At 43.6% G+C, this 16972-nt stretch overlaps 1 protein-coding gene across 1 annotated transcript in view; it reads right to left on the minus strand.

Moving 5' to 3' along the window:
• Window positions 1-15838, minus strand: part of loxl1 (lysyl oxidase-like 1) — a 29979-nt gene extending 14141 nt beyond the window's left edge. Inside the window, exons 1-3 of the mRNA XM_061701682.1 lie at window positions 14605-15838; window positions 7132-7240; window positions 4547-4684 (exon numbers count right to left, since the gene is read on the minus strand). Of these exons, the coding sequence (XP_061557666.1) occupies window positions 4547-4684; window positions 7132-7240; window positions 14605-15628 (1271 nt within the window). The 5' untranslated portion in view covers window positions 15629-15838. The remainder of the gene's footprint in view (window positions 1-4546; window positions 4685-7131; window positions 7241-14604) is intronic.
• Window positions 15839-16972: the final 1134 nt, after the last annotated feature.

A 16972-nucleotide genomic window follows, 5' to 3' on the forward strand; every position in this document is an offset into this window, starting at 1 on the left:
TCCGGACGGCTTCGAGGAAATTCTGGTCCACCATCCGGCGTCTCAGGAGAGGAAAGCAGTGCACCACCAATACTGTGTATAGTGGGGATGGGGCGCTGCTGACCTCGACTCGGGACATTGTGAGTCGGTGGGGAGAATACTTCGAAGACCTCCTCAATTCCACCGACACGCCTTCCCATGAGGAAGCAGAGTGTGGGTTCTCTGAGGCGGGCTCTCCTATCTCTGGGTTTGAGGTCACCGAGGTAGTTAAAAAGCTCCTCGGTGGCAGGGCCCCAGGGGTGGATGAGATTCGCCCGGAGTTCCGAAAGGCTCTGGATGTTGTGGGGCTGTCCTGGTTGACACGCCTCTGCAACATCGCGTGGACATCGGGGACAGTGCCTCTGGATTGGCAGACTGGGGTGGTGGTCCCCCTTTTTTAGAAGGGGGACCGGAGGGTGTGTTCCAACTACAGGGGGATCACACTTCTCAGCCTCCCTGGTAAAGTCTATTCAGGGGTGCTGGAAAGGAGGGTCCGTCGAGAAGTCGAATCTCAGATTCAGGAGGAGCAGTGTGGTTTTCCCTCGGCAGGGTCCTCGAGGGTGCATGGGAGTTCGCCCAACCAATCCAAATGTGATTTGTGGACTTGGAGAAGGCGTTTGACTGTGTCCCTCGGGGAGTCCTGTGGAGGGTGCTTCGGGAGTATGGGGTACCGAACCCCCTGATACGGGCTGTTCAGTTGCTGTACGACCGGAGTCAGAGTTTGGTCCGCATATCCGGCAGTAAGTCGGACTTGTTCCTGGTGAGGGTTGGACTCCGCCAAGGCTGCCCTTTGTCACCCATTCTGTTCATAACTTTTATGGACAGAATTTCTCGGCGCAGCCAAGGCATAGAGGGGGTCCGGTTTGGTGGCCTCAGTATTGCATCTCTGCTTTTCGAAGATGATGTGGTTCTGTTGGCTTCATCAAGCCGTGAACTCCAACTCTCACTGGAGCAGTTCTCAGCCGAGTGTGAAACGGCTGGGATGAGAATCAGCACCTCCAAATCTGAGACCATGGTCCTCAGTCGGAAAAGGGTGGCATGCCCTCTCCAGGTCGGGGATGAGATCCTGCCCCAAGTGGAGGAGTTCAAGTATCTTGGGGTCTTGTTCACGAGTGAGGGAAGAATGAAACGGAAGATCGACAGTCGGATCGGTGCAGCGTCTGTGGAGATGCGGACTTTGTATCGATCCATTGTGGTAAAGAAGGAGCTAAGCCGAAAAGCGAAGCTCTCAATTTACTGGTCGATCTACGTTCCTACCCTCACCTATGGTCACGAGCTGTGGGTCGTGACCGAAAGAACAAGATCTCGGATACAAGCGGCCGAAATGAGAAATGAGATAGGGTGAGAAGCTCGGTCATCCGGTAGGATCTCATAGTAGAGCCGCTGCTTCTCCACATCGAGAGGAGCCAGATGAGGTGGCTGGGGCATCTGATTCAGATGCCTCCCAGACGCCTCCCTGGTGAGGTGTTCCGGGCTCGTCCCACAGGGAGGAGACCCCGGGGACGACCCAGGACACACTGGAGAGACTACATCCTTCGGCTGGCCTGGGAACGCCTCGGGATCCCCTCGGAAGAGCTGGATGAAGTGGCTGGGGAGAGGGAAGTCTGGGCATTCCTGCTAAAGCTACTGCCCCCGCTACCCGACCCGGATAAGCGGTAGAAAATGGATGGATGGATGGATGGGTAACTGTTGTAACGTTACTTGTGGTCAAATATCTAGACTAACTATTGTTTTGCTGTGGTTCACACCCCTTTAACCCTTGTCCATTGTGTCTCTCTGTCTGTCCCCCAAAAGCCTTTTCTGTCTGACTGCATTTTCATTAAACATCAGAATAATTAAAAACTGAACAGGACAGGTTGATTTAAAAAAACAAAAACAAAAAAAAAACATGATGTGGGGTCACCATGTTAATGCTATTCTCCATATACAACCCAGTGAAGTCATCATTGATTTGAATGTTGCCTTTTGTTCTATTGTTGCTTTAACGTTAAAGACACAATTCAACATCAGTTATATGCAATACACAGCAAGTTTTATAACTAGTATACTGCTGCTTTGTTGTAATAACCTCAAACTTCACAATACGCTTTGTGTCCTTATTGCTCCATCAATAATGTAACTCAATAAAAGTTAGGACATGTAGGGTTACCATGGCAATGACAGAAACACTATTCTCCTTAATACCTAGTACATTCATCAAATGACTTTTAAGATGTTATTTATTACTGGAGAAGTTTATTTTATTTTCTCTACAATTGTTTGGGTTTTAATGTGAAAAGAAGGCATTCACCCACCACAATACAGCCTTTTCACAGCGATACCATGTTGAGAAAGATGTGTGAGAATAAAGTTGCCATCTGGAGTGCTTATTGAATAGAAATGTAGGCCAGCAGACTTTACAGTAAGAGATTGTGAAAGAGATATCTTTCATAAGCGAACACTGTGCCCCACTAACCCATATTCCCGCTGTTGCACTCAAGCAGCTATGTGATTGGGTGTCACGGATTGACAGCAAAAAAAATAAAAGGATTTTTTTCAAAAACGGATTGATTTGTCAACATAGTCAGTGGAATGATTGCCTTGGCTTGGTGCCTCCTGGGAGCCGCCTCCACCATGTGTCAATGCTGACTGACAAATATAATAAAAGAAAACAACAACACTGCCAATCTAATGGTCGCTTGCATTCCTCCTCCATGAGGATGGTCGGGCAAAGTCTTGGCAAGACCGTAGATGTGGAATATAACGTCATAAAAACGAGAGCAATAACACCCCCTCAACTTAATTCACACGGAATTCCTGAGTGACATTCAATTTGTTTCACCGGGGGCCTCGTCGAGCCAAGTCAAATATTTCCACGGCGGGCGCTAAGGACGCCAGAAACATGTCTTTATTGTACAAGGCGTACAGGAATCTGCCTTTGTGTTCTCACGCAGGATTTGTAAGGCACTCACCTAGATGGGGGTCCTGTCAAAACCAAGAATTCTATTGAAGGTGAGCCAACTCCAAGTTGATAGAGGTAACCAGGGTCAAAGCTACATGGACACAATGTGAAGACAAGGCATTCTTCTTACAAATATTAGGATATGTGAGCCTAGATGACCAAAGTAGTCTTATACAGTGGTTCCTTGAGAATTTCAAAATGCGAGCCGTTGTTCGGGCGATTTCTGATAATATTTGTGAGCAGAAATTTGTGATACAAGCGCTGTATGGTGGCGGTAAACTCAGCTCAACGCACTTCACAACTAGCAGCAGTTTGGCAGGTAGTGAACATTTCTTCAAAATAGAGCCACCAAGCTGTTTAATGCCACTGCCAGTTGATGATTACTGTCAAACTAAACCTGAATCAAAAATAATTACACATGTTCTTAAAACAATAAAGTTGCCTTAAAGTCTGCTAGCTGAATGATAACACATAATGGGAAACCCCAAATGGACTAACGAATAGCATCTATGTGGCAGTGTTATAACGTTTCAAACAACAGATATTTGAACACAATTGGTGCAAAAACACCCGTTGACAGATAATATAACAATACTAACAGGCATACATTTTTTTTTATCCTCAGTGAAAAACGACTAATATTACTACAACTTACTGAGTCACTTACAGTAGTTGCACAACTCTTCTTTGTTTGTCTCTACATGACCCTATTATACTGCTCCCCGGTGACCAAGTCGTGCACACCTTCTTTGGAGGGATTGCATCCAACTTTCCAGAATTGTTGAGCCGTGAAAACAACAACGCTTCATGTAGCCACTCCATCAGATGCCAATCTTATTCCATCTTTATTGTTAATACAGAGCAGAAAGAAAAAGTGTTTAATTGCCTCTAAATAAATGTGTTTTATAATCGTAATAGTACAGTGTTGATCAAAATGTTATGGATTGGCGACCTGTCAAAGTAAGAAAACTATTGATGCATCATTTAGCCTCTCCAGAGCAGATGGAGTAATTTTTTTGGAGTTGTTTCTGTATTTAATACAAAGGAGCTCCCACAATCCTTAGAATGCTGATTCTTGGACTGTCAAAGCAAAAACCTGATGTTTCCTATTCTGAGCTGTTTTTATAGTAATTAATAGATTGTTATCTCTTCCTATCTATCCAATATTTATTTTTGATGTAATACAGAGCACTAATTAATTAGCTTTTTAGGGATTGTTGCTGCTACATCAATGTGGCAACAATATTAGTGCTTCAGCTGCTGTTTTTCTTTCTGTATGAAAAGCGTTTTATAACACAAACCAGTAATTACATTGCAAAAAAAGTATTGCCTAAGGTAGCTTTTCCAGCAAATGGTGCTGTTTTTGTGTTATTAGTTATAATTATTCTGTTTTATAATTGATACAGAGCCCCAGCTATATCTCAAAACTGTGCATTACAGGATGCCAAATGATTTCATTGGTGGTGCAACAGAATTTTTTAAACTAACTTCAACGACTCTAAACTATCCTTCTACAACTGCCACATGAACATCAACGCATACCTTAACTATTGCTTAAGACAGACGTATTTCCTGTGAAGTGCTTACTGATGGCAACTGTGCCACTCCCAGGTATGATGTGGCCTGTTCGGCATGAAGTCAGCAGTGCCCTTGTTCTTCACCCTCTGTGGGAAGCGTAGCAGCACTCGGACGTCGTAGTCGTTGGTCTCCGGTGCGTACGCAGAGCTGAAGGATGAACAGATAGAGGGAAAAGAAGGGGGGGGGGGTTAATGTTTGTTTCTATAACAAGACTTGGAAAGGTTCGCTGGCGAGATGGTAAACAGATCATCCCACAGATTACAACCATCGCATTGCGTGTTGAGAGGCAAGCCACTGTGATGATATACAACTCTTGTTACGGGATTCACTTGTGTGTGAAAAAAGACGAGGTGCGACCTCAACCGTGGACAAGCCGACCCATTCATCTTGCGACACTTGTTTCGTTGGGAGTGTACGGCAAAATACGGCAGCCCATCTGGCGGTGATTGCCGTAAACTCAGACAGGATATGAAAGGGCTTTGAGGCATGGCTGGGTGGTCTTCCTCTGTCTTCATCTCATTGGTGTCCTCAGAGGAGAGTTAGGCAAAAGGCTGAAGCTCTGGGGTTCTCCATGCATGCCATCGAATTAACAAAGAGGCCTGAAGCCCACAAACATGACTGTGATTTAGAATGTTCAAATTTGTCACATTCTCTCTTGGACTGCATTTCTTAGTTCAGTGACAGTCTGCTAGGGAAAGGATTCCCACCCTGGTGGCGCACGAGATTAAATGTAATGGTGATCTAGTATGACAATTTTGTGTGAATTTTTTTTTAACCAAATAAAAAGGTTAAATGTAAGCATTTCCTCTTTAAATGGTAACTTGAAACAATTATTATTATTATTATTTTTACGATTTAAGTAAAATTGAGCATCGACCCCCTGTTTTCATGGCGAACCCTAGAAACGACCATCAAACTTAAACTTAAAAAAGATCACACTTTAGAGTAGCCTGTATGTTTAGGATAGCTGGTTTAGCTCGCTTTCACTTATATATGAGAATTCCCAAGAAGGAATTTGAAACCCGGAATTTGCCGAAACTGGCTGCTTCAAACCTGTTACATTTCTGGAATGATTTCTTGAAATTTTTTTGTGTGTGTCCTGTGATGAAAAACATCCATCCATTTTCTGAGCCGCTTATCCTCACAAGGGTCGCGGGAGTGCTGGCGCCCATCTCAGCTATCTTCGGGCAGGCGGCGGGGTACACCCTGAACTGGTTGCCAGCCAATCGCAGGGCACACACAAACAAACAACCATTCGCACTCACATTCACACCTACGGGCAATTTAGAGTCTTCAATTAACATACCATGCATGTTTTTGGGATGTGGGAGGAAACCGGAGTGCCCGGAGAAAACCCACGCAGGCATGGGGAGAACATGCAAACTCCATAAATAAAACATAAACATGTGCACCTAATTTAATGTCATTCGGCGAAACTAGTGTGAGGACATTATGTACAGTATATTTATCTAACTCTACAGGTAGAGCAACTGAGTGAGTTTCGGGGATTGTGTTGGATCGCTAAAATCCATATATTCTCACCACGATTGACAACCTTATAAAATATGCAGTAAAATGTGTGATGTCGGTCTGTTAATCACACAATTATATTGTGTTTGTTGAGATTGTTTTTAATTAAATATATTTGAGTTGAATATAACCATTTTGTCTATAAAGTCAGATAAACTTTTAACCAAAGTACACTTTAGTGAAAATAGGAAAACAACAAACGGTGGTGAACTCATACCCTCTTTTTCCTCGAAATGATCAAATGCATGCCTCGTTCACATTAGGTGATGTAGGCAAAAAACAAAACAAAAAACTATACAATGTAGTCTCGTCCATCTGCCCATTTGGGCACCTTTGAAACCTGGAATTTGCCCGAAAATGCCCTTTTCAGACAGAATTGGGCGACTTATGTTCAATTTTGCTCACAGGTTTTTAAGATATTTCCATACCTTTCATTATGATACACGTCCACCCAATTTTGTGTCGATGGGCCAAAATGCCTGTTCTTGTTTAGGGTACATTTTTTATTCAGTGTAAAAAGTGCAAAAGAAGTAGGCCAATTAAGATTATTATCATTTCTAATCTGTTATTTTGGCTTTGCTATCTTGTTAAAGGTCATCCGTATATTAAAAATAAATGTCAGCAGGCAATATAAAGACCTGTGCGCTCTGTGGGCTTTAGTGTTTCAGGACTATCCATCCATCCATTTTCTGAGCCGCTTATCCTCACAAGGGTCGCAGGAGTGCTGGAGCCTATTCCAGCTATCATCGGGCAGGAGGTGGGGTACACCTGAACTAATGCCAGAAAATATTTAAAACTGTTGCTCATCCGGTATCTAACAAACTAGGCAAAAACCGCATCTTGAATAGTGATGTAACAACTACTGTATACCTTTCTGTTGCTTTGAAGACCCCAAATAACCACTCATACAACAGGGAGGGGCAAACCATCATAGACAACAAGGCAAGATCAATTGTCACAGATGAGATCTGTAATGTAATTGAATACAGTGGCACTAAGACAAGCAGGAAAATGAAAGTTCCCGATTTTGTGTACAATATTAACACAGAGGACATCAAGTTTACCTTGAGAGACATTTTTCCTCTGCAGCACAGCGCAGCGAGTACATGCGAGCTCTCTGGATGTATGTAGAAGCCTGGACATAATTGGCATCTGGAACCAGGTCGGGCAAGCCTGATGAATGAAGAAAAGATTAGAAATAAAGCTCATTATAATTCAGGGACTACAACCATAAATAAAAAATGCCATGTATTAAAGATAAATAGTAATGGTCGTAGATGACTGCAACAGTGGTTTAGGCTAAAGTTTCATATGAACTATATCGCTACAAATATGAGGGAGGCAATTCAGTCCTGCACATACTGAAAAAAAATGATGCCTGCTGAGGGTTTGATGCCTGCACCGCACATCGTCTGCCTGCACCGCACATCGTCCGTAAACATTAGAATCTATCTGTGCCCCAATCAAATTCACCAAAATCCCGTTAGACCAACTGCACGAAAAGTTAGATGTGGTATCAGCAGGCGTAAGTTTAAACTGACTTCGGCCACCAAATTGTCACGCCGCTGGGTGCATCTCCAAGGGCACACCCTCGCTTCGGCGAAACGCCCACCTTGGCGCAGACTGCTCTGCTAAATTGGCCAACACATGCAACAAGAAGTGTGCTTGCTCGAAAATCAAGCTATATGCCAGTTTTGCACTCTGCCGAAGTTGCACCATTTACGAAAATAAAACCCTAACTGTGACTGGGGGAGAAGAATCATATATGAAAAGTTTGAAGAAAAATCTACAGTATGTTAAAATCAGAAATCTGATTGTTCGCTGCTCCTTATCCTTGGTTCCATAACAGAACAATATGATGGGGACAGTTTGGAATCTGCAACAAATAAGTCCAAATTTATATTTGATCTCAATGGGAAAATGTTATTTTGAAATCCAAACAAATTCAACTTTCGCGGAACAAATCTTTTCAGATTGAAGTGGTGACCTTATACACTTGAATGATAGCAGGAATCATCTTTTCCGATCTTTCTGCATTAAAGCCCTTCCAGCCCCATCGTATATTTGTCATAAATTTTTAATTCCCTGGCATTTATGAAAGTGCTGATAGAGGACATGAGGGGGCAACAGCGACAGGGTCGACAGTTCAAGAATGTGTCGTGGTGCATAGAGACTTCGGCCTCTAATTACTGTGCATTCCAGATGATTATCACACTTTTCTAATGAGATGCTCCATAGGCCTTTCCAGACCAAGGGTGAGTTTGGGGTGACGGAGCCAAAGGGTCGCATTTTGTATGTGTGTCGTGTGTAAAATCGTCCCAAAAGAGAATATAATGCACACACTCAGCCTCTAACTAAATGTAACTTATTATGAATGCTTTATGCAGATGATGTTTCGCTGCCTTGGCTAATGTGATGTGATCTTCCTTGATGCTCATTTTTAATCTGAGCCTGCCATTTGAAGTTAACCTTTAATGAAGTATGTGTAGGTTGATGAGTTCTATTTTTTGGGGGAAGGAAGTTTTCTTGGAAACATATGAGGTGGTTTATGACTTATTGCCATTCAGCATGAGTTTGTCATACTTTACTCAAGAGCTGCGGGAGAAGAATGAACATGTCGGAGAAAAACAACAGTAATCTCACAATGCTCCTGTCGTTTTTTGTTTGTTTGTTTTGTTTTAAAGTGGGCCACTGACAAGTCTTTCTGAATGGTACAATAGCAAGTTGGAGTTGTTTGTCTATTTGAAAAAAATTACAGAGGAGAGACCGTCTCCTGTATTTACTTATATAAGCAGAGATGCCAACCCTATCATCACATAATCTCAGGAACATTATGGACATTTTGTCAGGAACATTTTGATTTTGTCAGAAACATTTACATCTCGTCCAAACCAAACACACACTACCATCCATTCTCATTTGTAATTCTACCTGACTACAGGGAAAGATGTAAAATCCATATTGTTCTCCCTTTGTATTTATGTAACTATCTCACTATACACTAGCATAGCAACTGGCCACATTTTGCCAATCCTCTTTGATTATTTAATTCAGTGCAATCGCTGATGTGTTACCTTATTATTTTTTTTTAGCAGTGTATATAAACAGAGAGTATCTTGAATGACTTGACAAATGTTTATGTTGTGTTTATTGGAACCATGTAAGAAGTTTTAACACGTTGTATTTGGAGAGTTTTTAGCATGCAGCTGAGTTTAAATAAGGGCTTAGGCTCACTCGCTTCTTATGCAAACATCCCTTCTCAGCACTCACTCGCTGCATGAGGCCGTTGTAGTAGGACAGGGCACACTTTCTGGGGCAGCCCATGTAAACATCATAAGACCGTGTGAGACCACCACAGTTCTCCTTTTTCACTCTCTCTCCCTCTCTTCCAGCCAAGAAAAGACTTTGTTCTCTGCTCCCGCTAATCTTTGGAAATGAGAAATTGGGTCTCTTTTATAGGGATGAAGTGTTTGGAGGGACCAAAGCTGATCGGCTCTCAGCATGTGACAATGCCACATATTACGCTCTAAGTGGGGCACGCTTTGGAGACCTTGCCAGGCATTTTATATACTGAAGAAGTTGTAAAAAGGACATGCAGGCCTCCATTTAAGATCATTTTTATGCTAAAAACGGTGAGCCGACACATTTGAGTATTTCACATTTATTGAGGTCAAATTAAAGACGAACAAATGACTCATAGCTTTAGCACATCTTTCATGACACACTGTGTCGCCTTGTAAACGATAGGATATAAAATCAGGTTCACTGTTTTAGGAGGTAGCATACCAAGAGTTTGCATGTCAGCACTTCTGTCATTTCTCATTTGTCTTCAAACACAACATCTAGACACGATGTTAACTACTTACGATCCACCTTTGTACTTTTTATGTCGTCAGGGTGATGTCCTTCTATACAGTATATTGGCAAGTTGGCTATCCATCCATCCATCCATCCATTTTCCATATTGCTATCCTTGAATTATCATTCAAGTATTATACAATTAAAAATTACATTTTGTTTACAGTATTTAATTATGTTATTATAGTATTGTTTTGATCAAGTACAATACTGTAGAGGTGAATGGTTGTCAAATAAATTTTTGTCACAGGGCACTTTGTTGTTAAGGTTTCCCTCAGAAGGCCATTATGACTTAGACCAGATAAATGTTTAATCGCCTTATTTATATGTATTATTATTATGTATGTACAAGGTGGCACGGTGCACGACTGGTTAGCACATTTGCCTCACAGTTCTGGGGACCGGGGTTCAAATCCCGGCCCTGCCTGTGTGGAGTTTGCATGTTCTCCCCGTGCCTGTGTGAGTTTTCTCTGGGTACTCCGGTTTCTTCCCACATCCCAAAAACATGCGTGGTAGGTTGATTGAAGACTCTAAATTGCTCATAGGTGTGAATCTGAGTGCGTATGGTTGTTTGTGAGCCCTGAGCCCTGCGATTGGGCTGGCGACCGGTTCAGGGTGTACCTTGCCTCCCGCCCGAAGATAGCTGGGATAGGCTCCAGCAAGCCCGCGACCCTAGTGAGGATAAGCGGAACGGAAGATGAAGGAATGAATGAATATCTGTACATAAGCAAGAATGGGAAAGAATTGAGCTATAACGGCACATGCAATATGTTGAAGTGTATTTTTTTTTTTTTATTGAACTCCAAAAACATTGGAAGGGAAGAGGAAACAGGCAAGAAAAAGGAGCGAGTGTGGATAATTTGAGAGGCTGCCGGCAATGATCGATCGCTCCATTCACTGACTGCACCAATGCATTTCAGTGACAGAAGCCCTGGGTGCATACTTTGCTTTCTAACCACAGGTGCAAATGAAACTGTAAAAAATTGTGGAATATATATATATATATATATATATATATCCATCCATCCATCCTTCCCTCAGAAGGCCGTTATGACTTAGACCAGATAAATATCCATCCATCCATTTTCTGAGCCGCTTTTCCTCAGCAGGGTCGCGGGCGTGCTGGAGCCTATCCCAGCTATCATCGGGCAGGAGGCGGGGTACACCCTGAACTGGTTGCCGTACATACAAATAAACGACTATTCGCTCTCACATTCACACCTACGGGCAATTTAGAGTTGTCAATTAACCTACCATGCTGGATGTTTTTGAGATGTGGGAGGAAACCGGAGTGCCCGGAGAAAACCCACAGAGGCACGGGGAGAACATGCAAACTCCACACAGGCGGGGCCGGGGATTGAACCCCGGACTTCAGAACTGTGAAGCAGACGCTCTAACCAGTCGACACCGTGCCGCCATATATATATATTGCCACAAGTCTTCGCTCACCTGCTTTGACTCATCTTTGATTTTAAGTGATATCCCATTCTAAATCCATATGGTTTAATAAGATGTTGGTCTACCCTTTGCAGCTGTAACAGCTTCAACTCTTGTTAGAAGGCTTTGAATAAGGTTTAGGAATGAGTTTATGGGATTTTTTGCAAATTCTTCCTGGATATTTGTGAGATCACACACTGATGTTGGACGAGAAGGCCTGGCTCACTGTCTTCTCGAAATTAACCCAGAGGTGCTCTATCGGGGTGAGTGCAGGCCAGTCAAGTTCATCCAAAACAAATTCTCTTATCCATGTCTTTATGGATCTTGCTTTGTGCACAGGTGCAGAGATATGTTGGAACAGGAAGGCAGAGGTGGGACCAAGCCATTGCTTTGCAAGTCACAAATAAGTTTTAGGTCTTTAGCCTTATGTCCCGAGTCCAGTTACGAGTCAAGACAAGCTAGTCCCGAGTCATGTCGCAAGTCCTACAGTTTGAGTTTCGAGTCCTCTCAAGTCATTTTAACATCCATCCATCCATTTCCCATACCTCTTATCCTCACTAGGGTTGCGGGCATGCTGGAGCCTATCCCAGTTATCTTTGGACGAGAGGCGGGTTACACCGTGAACTGGTTGCCACCCAATCGCGAGTCATTGCTGTTCCAATCCAAGTCGAGTTGCAAGTCTTGTGACATTTTGTCAAGTCGAGTCTAAAGTCATCATATCTATGACTCGAGTCTGACTCGAGTCTAAGTCATGTGACTCAAGTCGACACTTCTGCAGGAAACTATTTGATTGTCCAAAATCTCTTGGTATGCTGAAGCATTCGGAGTTTCTGTCAATGGAGCTCTGGGGCTAACATTTTGGACATTTTCAACTCTGTGGGAACAGTTTGAAGAGGTCCCCTTCCTGTTCCAACATGACTGTGCATCAGTGGACAAATCAAGGTTCATAACGACATGGATGTGAGAATTTGATGTGGATGAACTTGAGCCAGGCCTTCTCGTCCAACATCAGTGTGTGACCTCACAAATGTGCTTCCGGAAATGGTCAAAAACGTCCATAAACACACTCCTAAACCTGATGGAAAACCTTCCCAGAAGTGTTTAGGCTGTTATGCTGTAACTGCAGAGGGTTGACCAATGTCATATTCAACCCTCTGGATTAAGAATGGAATGTCACTTAAATTTATATCTGAGTCAAGACAGGTTGAGCGATTACTTTGGGCATCATCAACCTTGTAAAGCCTGCTACAGTGTATCATTAATAGTTTTCTTCTTTAATAACATGCTATAACTAATGGACCAACTGACTTAGAATGCTTTGCAGCAACCTTAATAAATTAATCAGTTCTAATTATTGTCTCATTATTCTTTGTCGTTATGGCCAGCGGCTTTGTTGATTATTATCTGAGGAAGGAAGAGTAAGGCTGAATTGCATTGTGTATCACAAAGTGTGTATTTATTTCAATAGACACAACTTTGCTAAGAGCGTTGCCGTTTTTTGTTCAGGAAATGTGTTTGTGAATTTGAGCCAAAAATAAAAACATTGGTTTGCAATAAGGCGGGACAAAATTACGATACATTGTATTGCTATCGGCGGCACGGTGGCCGACTGGTTAGAGCGTCAGCCTCACAGTTCTGAGGACCCGGGTTCAATCCCCGGCCCTGACTGTGTGGAGTTTGCATGTCCTCCCCGTGCCCGCGTGGGTTTTCTCCGGGCACTCCAGTTTCCTCCCACATCCCAAAAACATGCATTAATTGGAGACTCTAAATTGCCCGTAGGCATGACTGTGAGTGCGAATGGTTGTCTGTTTGTATGTGCCCTGTGATTGGCTGGCAACCAGTTCAGGGTGTACCCCGCCTCCTGCCCGATGACAGCTGGGATAGGCTCCAGCACAACCGCGACCCTAGTGAGGATAAGCAGCTCAGAAAATGGATGGATGGATGGATGGATGTATTGCTATCGCTCACGCAATAGTCCGATTCAAAAGCATCAGATGGACATCACATTAAATACAAAACAAACAGTTGTTTTTGTTTATATTTAAAAGTGAAAACTTTTAAATATAAAAGTCCTTACCTCGAAAACTGTAGCCTACAAGTGATAGCGTGGAAAGTGAGGCTGAAATTATTTATCTTTAGGGTATTTTGTTGTATGTTACAGAGCTGTTATTAAGACATCTGGGAGCAATTTGAAATAGCAAAAAAACACGTCTCCTGAAAACATTCTGCACCAATACTATAACAGCTTCATTGTTTTCCATGAAGCAGCATAATTAAAAGCGTTAACTCCTCTGTCACTCTCATATCCTAGCAAACTGGGCCAGAGTGACGACTGAGCTCACTAAGACATCTGCACGCATGATGTCATTTTGCGGCGTGAGCTCGTTGGGTGCTGAATGAATGAAGCTTTTGCGAGGATGCAAGGGTAGACCAGAAGAACAAAAAGATGAATGTGTAATATTATTTTTTTAGAGTTAACAGCCCTCTGCTTTACAAACACTGGAACTCTCTCATCGTATGTGCCTATATTCAAGGGGTCGGTGAAAATAAAAATTATAGTAAGTACTGCTTTTTTTGCTACAGATGTTTAATTAACTTCTACCTCTGAAGACTCTTGCAGGGACTTTCCATATCGCCCTTCATTATGGGGAGTGGTCATTCACTGTATAAACCACCCCCTCTCACTGCAACCCACCCTTTTCAATTTTTGTTTACTCTCTCCTGTCCCCAAGTGCAGGAGGGAGCCCCACCTCTCACAAGACCCAATGAGGTCACCATAGCTGTTACCAAACTGCACGTGAAGCACACAGAACCCCCCTTCACATACAAACAGTGCTTCTTGTGTGCTGGGCTTTCTTAAGAAAAATAGCACAAGCAGCACAAGATGGATTTGCACCCCGTTTCTCTCATAGAAAAGTGAGGCTGACTCTTTCAGCGATTGCTTAAGACATCTGATAAACACACTTGAAAATGATGATTGCATATTTAAGAGGTGGCAACAGCGAATGCCCAACTTATGCATCATTGAAATTCCTATCAGGAATCACGACGAGAAAGGCAAAAATCCCCTCAATAGCTGCAAGAGAAGTATTAGTCTGTCTGACTCTGAAATATTTAAAGAACGTAAGAGTCTTCTTCAAAGCCCCAGCCCTCTCTGGATAGCCAACTTCCCACACAAAGAGTGGGTGTTTGTCATTTTGGCAAAATTACTCCATGTGCAAAAAAAAAGGACCTTATTTTACCTCTTTGCTCTTGTTGGTATATGCTCCCGACATTGGTTTGCTCAATGGCGGAGTTTGGAGAGTTTCTGCCAGGTGGCACAGGTTGCAGGAAGGGAGGTTGTGGTCTTGCGAATGGCGGGAACTGTTCATACTGAGGGCTTCGTACAGGCGCTTGACCAGCAGGTCCTGGCTGGTCCACTCTGCTGTCGGGGATGGAGGCGGCGGGATCCTCATTGAACAGACTGTGGGTGTATCTGCGGTCCAGGCCATCTGAGAACGGTGGCTGGACAGGCTGGGCAGCTTGTGGGGGCACCCCAGGGTTGGCCCCATAGCTGTAAGACGGGTAGAAATGGTAACCATCATCTGTGAATTCAGGTTGTGAGCCAGGCAGTACCGGGGCAACACCATACCCCCCTCCGGTGTACCCCTGGCCACCGCCGTATGCTCCGCCAACAAAACCCCCTCCAGGAACTGTCTGAAAGGGTGGCTCGTAGCTCCTGTATGGTCCCTCCGCATAACTTGGCTCAAAGGGCACAGGTTGGTAGGCGGGCTGTTGAGGAACGGGATACTGAGGGTAGGACGGTATGCTGTAAGGTGATGAAGGGTAGGAAGATGAGGAGCCTGTGGATTGTCTGACCCGGGTGCCGGAGGAACGCTGGAAGGGTATCCCACCTGTGGAGCCTGACGTTTGTCTCCAGTTATCAGGCACCTGCCCAAAACCAAAAGGATGCCTGGCCTGCCCGCGGATTGTCTCAGAGGATCCCTGTGAGGGTGCCTGTCTACGGACATTGCCCCCTTGAGGTCTACGGGGCAACTGAGGGCGGGTGTCGGCCACCACTATTCGGTGATCTCGGTCCTGGGCGTCGGTCCCGGCCGGAACGTATTCTGACCCACTGTTGAGCAGGCTGAACATGTGACCGTTGTTCTCCCACTGGATCACCTGCCGCCACGGCGTGGCAGAGCCGTCCTGCCTGGGGGTCTGACTCTGACTCTGGGCCTGCCCTGTTCCAGCCAGGACGAACACTAAACAAACAATGGGCAGCATTGTGACTTCCGACTCAAAACACCTGTAGCTTCGTCAAAAAGACATGAGTGTCCTTGTCCCTGGAGTTGGTCTGTCGATGGAGTTGAGGTGATGCAGGGCTACTGCTCAGGCGCATCTGCAGATCTTCTTCTGACAAGCGAGAGGAAGCTGAAAGACGTGGTGGTCTGTCCAACGTCAGCCGTTCCTGCCTGCACCGCTGCAAGTTTCTATTTCCCTGATTGCTTACAATGAGCTGTGAAAAAAATCTCAAAGGTTTTTTTCCCCTTCTCTTTTTGTAAGGAGAGGTCCCACATGGCCCTAGTGCTAGTGATGTTTCCTGGCCTGCAGCAGGCCAGCCCTCTATGAGGCCTCCAGAATCAACATTACCATCTGCAAAGGCATGTACTGTAAAATACACCTCATTTCTCATAACGTCTTGGATTCTTTTCTCATTGTGTAGCATAGACACATATACACATATGCAAGCAACAGGTGTTTCCATGACTGCTAAAACACTACTATTCCTTTACCTTTCAAACCTCCACTACAATAATGATGAGCAGATGTGTGAGGCTTTAATTGGTAACAGCAAGCATTCTGTCATAGAGAGCGCGAGTATACTTACACAATGAACATATGGTTGGAACACGTTGCTCATGGAAAGGAAACGAGTGGTTCCTAGGGGTCGTACATGTGCAATTCATGAAATTCTTGAAAATCCATAATTTACTCACAATGTGCTTTAAAGTGCTATACCTAGTTACTTTTAAAAATGGACACATGTTGAAGCATCAGACTCAAATACAGTATGCTTCCTTTGACTGAGTCTGACCCATTACAAAAGAAAAGTATTCTACATGTGTTTCTATTTGCATTTCTATAATAGGGCACTCATTGAAACACAGTACCTGGACAACCGAGACAATGACTGCAGTGCACACTTAAATATACTGTATAGTACAGGTATATTGTTGAAATGCAAATATATAAGCATTTTTGAATGCATTTGAATAAATAGTTGGGAACAGTGAGTCTCAAAGTGTGGAACGACTACCACTATTGGTATGCAGGCTGGATGTGAAAGAATCACTGAATAGAATTAAAATGTATACATTGAAAACATGAAATACAATAAAAAAATTATGCTTCTCAAGTACTGTACATTTTTAAGTACAGTTCAGCTGTTTTTAACTTGAATACACTAAATGTGCTTTTTAGAAATAAAACCTCATACACTGTATATTATTTTTGTTTTTACTCTATTCTAATGTGAGCCATGACGGTGGTACTTGAAGAGCTAAATATATTTTGAGGTGGTACTGTGTGTAAACATTTGGAGAAGTACTGGTTTAAAATAATACAGCA

This window comes from Phycodurus eques, chromosome 2, assembly GCF_024500275.1.
Source record: "Phycodurus eques isolate BA_2022a chromosome 2, UOR_Pequ_1.1, whole genome shotgun sequence".
Lineage (NCBI taxonomy): Eukaryota > Metazoa > Chordata > Actinopteri > Syngnathiformes > Syngnathidae > Phycodurus > Phycodurus eques.